A 2,743-nucleotide genomic window follows, 5' to 3' on the forward strand; every position below is an offset into this window, starting at 1 on the left:
TTGAGGTGAAAGTTTCATTGGTTTTACCAGGATCTCTGTGGTCCAGTGTTCTGCTAGCAGAGCCCAAAACAACGATAAAGTATTAGAGCTGTACTCACACTTTGTTTTTGTTAAACTATGAAAATAAGACATTTTACTATTATAGTTGTAGCATTATTAGACAAAAGAGTGGTTTTAATTAGACAAAGGCATCAGGGAGGGGAGTGTTGGCCTAGTGGTTAGAGCAGTGCGCTTGTGCTCTGAGAAGGTTGCAAGTACCCGGTTCGATCCCCACATCCTGCACTCTGGCTCTCTAAGCAAGACACCCCACACTGCTCCCCGGGCGCCGCACAATGGCAGCCCACTGCTTCCAAAGGTGATGGGTGAAATGCAGAGGTAAATTCCTCCAGTGTGAGATTAATAAAGTTCAATTATTATTATTATTTACGGTGTTACTGCATCCTGAGCAAAACATTTCAATTCAGGGGGAGGACAGCACTTCCAGCTAGAGTTTACGTTTAAAAAAGGATACTTCTTAATTTTGTAATATGAAATAATTTTCCTTATATTAAAAGTTTGATTACGTAATGATGCATCTTTAATCCTGTATTGTTAGGACTTAATCTCATAATGTTACTACTTTATAAGGTCACATTTATGCTCTCAGAGGCTTAATATTATTAATTTATCTTAGTAATTTAAAAAAATCTCTCAATATGACCTAAAATCTGTAATACAAAACACAAAGAGTGAATTTGCTCCCAGTTACTTTGAGGGAAGGGCTAAACCTGTAGGTTACAGGTCTAGTGCCCCCTAGTGGCTGAGAGTTACACATGATAGGATTTCTTTGATGGGACAGTTTCTGCAGTTATTTTAGGGCTGCAACTAACGATTATTTTTCATTTATTATGATTCTTTTTTGATTAATGGATTAATAAATCTGATAGCTAAAAGTTCCTTTAAGAAGACTTTTTACATACTAAACAAAGGGAAACTAAAATTTGTCCATTCGAAGAGTTCTGGATATATATATATATATATATATATATATATATATATATATACACACACGTATATATGTTATTGTATGTGTATGTTTTTTTTTTTTTTTTTACAATTTTTGTATAATTACTGCTCTAAGTGCTCGTTCTGTCAGCTAAAGGCATGTTTTATAGTATCTACACTCCATTAAACGATTATTCCTTTACTAAATTAGTTGACAATTATTTCAATAATTTGATTATCTGATTGTTTAACCCCTAATTTATTGCATTATTTTCTTTGGGGGGGGCGGGAACATTTAATTAAAACATAAAAAATCAACAAATTACAAATCTAAAGATGCTTTTATAGTCTTTGACCTCTCTTCAATCTCACAATGCAGGAATTATGGATTTAATCCCGGGTTGACGGGGCCGCGCTTCAATTAATATGTAGAACGGTGGAAATCAGTTTCATCAGTAAATAGAATGAGGTTATATAAATCTGGCCCATCAGTGGATTTTAAGGCTGATAATTAATAAACCAATATGTACCCAACAGGCCAGATTCTCCTACCTCCACATGAAGTACCTGTTCTTCTCCTGGCTGGCAGTGTTCGTGGGAAGCTGGATAGTCTACGTGGAGTATTCATCCTACACAGAGCTGTGTCGGGGTCACGACTGCAGAAAATCCATCGTGAGTACTTCCATCCCCCATACTTACCAATCCGTTTCATCACATCTATTGAGATTTCTATTGTTTGTCAGTGCGACAAATACAGGAAAGGAGTCATCGACGGCTCAGCCTGCAGCAGTCTGTGTGAGAAGGAAACGCTTTATCTGGGGAAGTGCTTCACGGCCAGACCTCACAGCCAGGCAAGCTTTGAAAATGAAGTTCTTTCTTTCTCCCGTCTGCATGTTCTAAGTCAACCTGCTTCTGAGAGCCATGTGATTCTTTTCAGGTTTATTCAGGAAACTGGGGAGATTTACAGGGAGTTATTAAGTGCCAGATGGAGGAGGCCCCCCATTATGATCTCGGAGATGAGATGGAGCCAAGAAAGGAGGCTGCTCCTGCTGCTTTCAATAAGCCCACCAAGGGGACCTCGGTGGAAAAGTTCAGAGAGATGATAATCAGCCACCTGAAGGTCAGGAACGCTTTGTGAAATTCTGTATTTCAAGCCTTGTTTATGTTTATCTATGGAGGGATTTTTGTTCCATTATTGTTGCAAGCAAAAACGAAAGCAAGTTGTTCTTTTAAATGGAAATTTGGAGAAAAAGAAAAAGAAAGCAAACTTTAAATAAACTGTTTTTCAATGGAACTAAATCTGCGTCGCTGGGATTTGAATTAAAAATTAAATGTTGAAATTTAAATGTTGTATGTTTCTACTTACTGTTTCAGTGATAAAATATATTCAGAACACATTTTTGACCCAAAAAAAATTCATTGTCATTATTTCTACACAGTTGAAATTTCATATATTTTCTCTTCAAGCTAAAAATTCACATTACTATTTCAAAGTGATTACATGTTCAATACTTACTTTTCAGTTTAATTTTTGAGAATTAGAAAAATCTGCATATAAAACCGGCTCCGTCATGCTGGTTTTCCTTCCGTATAAGCGCCACATGCGTCACGTCACGTGACTAAGAAAACGCAACGGGATTGGCTGGGTGTTGGACGCCACAATCCATTGCTAATGTCTGTGACCTGAAGTAACCCTTCCCTTTTTACACTGAATTGAAATGTTTTGCTCAGGATGCAGTAACACCGTAAATAATAATAA

At 37.0% G+C, this 2,743-nt stretch overlaps 1 protein-coding gene across 1 annotated transcript in view; it reads left to right on the forward strand.

Annotated features, from left to right (window-relative positions):
- The window catches only part of fam69a (family with sequence similarity 69 member A), a 22,529-nt gene that overhangs the window by 15,757 nt on the left and 4,029 nt on the right, over positions 1-2,743 (forward strand). The window contains exons 2-4 of the mRNA XM_015385522.1: positions 1,522-1,656; positions 1,728-1,835; positions 1,922-2,104. Of these exons, the coding sequence (XP_015241008.1) occupies positions 1,522-1,656; positions 1,728-1,835; positions 1,922-2,104 (426 nt within the window). The remainder of the gene's footprint in view (positions 1-1,521; positions 1,657-1,727; positions 1,836-1,921; positions 2,105-2,743) is intronic.

The sequence above is a fragment of the Cyprinodon variegatus genome, unplaced genomic scaffold, assembly GCF_000732505.1.
Source record: "Cyprinodon variegatus isolate N-32 unplaced genomic scaffold, C_variegatus-1.0 Scaffold342, whole genome shotgun sequence".
NCBI lineage: Eukaryota > Metazoa > Chordata > Actinopteri > Cyprinodontiformes > Cyprinodontidae > Cyprinodon > Cyprinodon variegatus.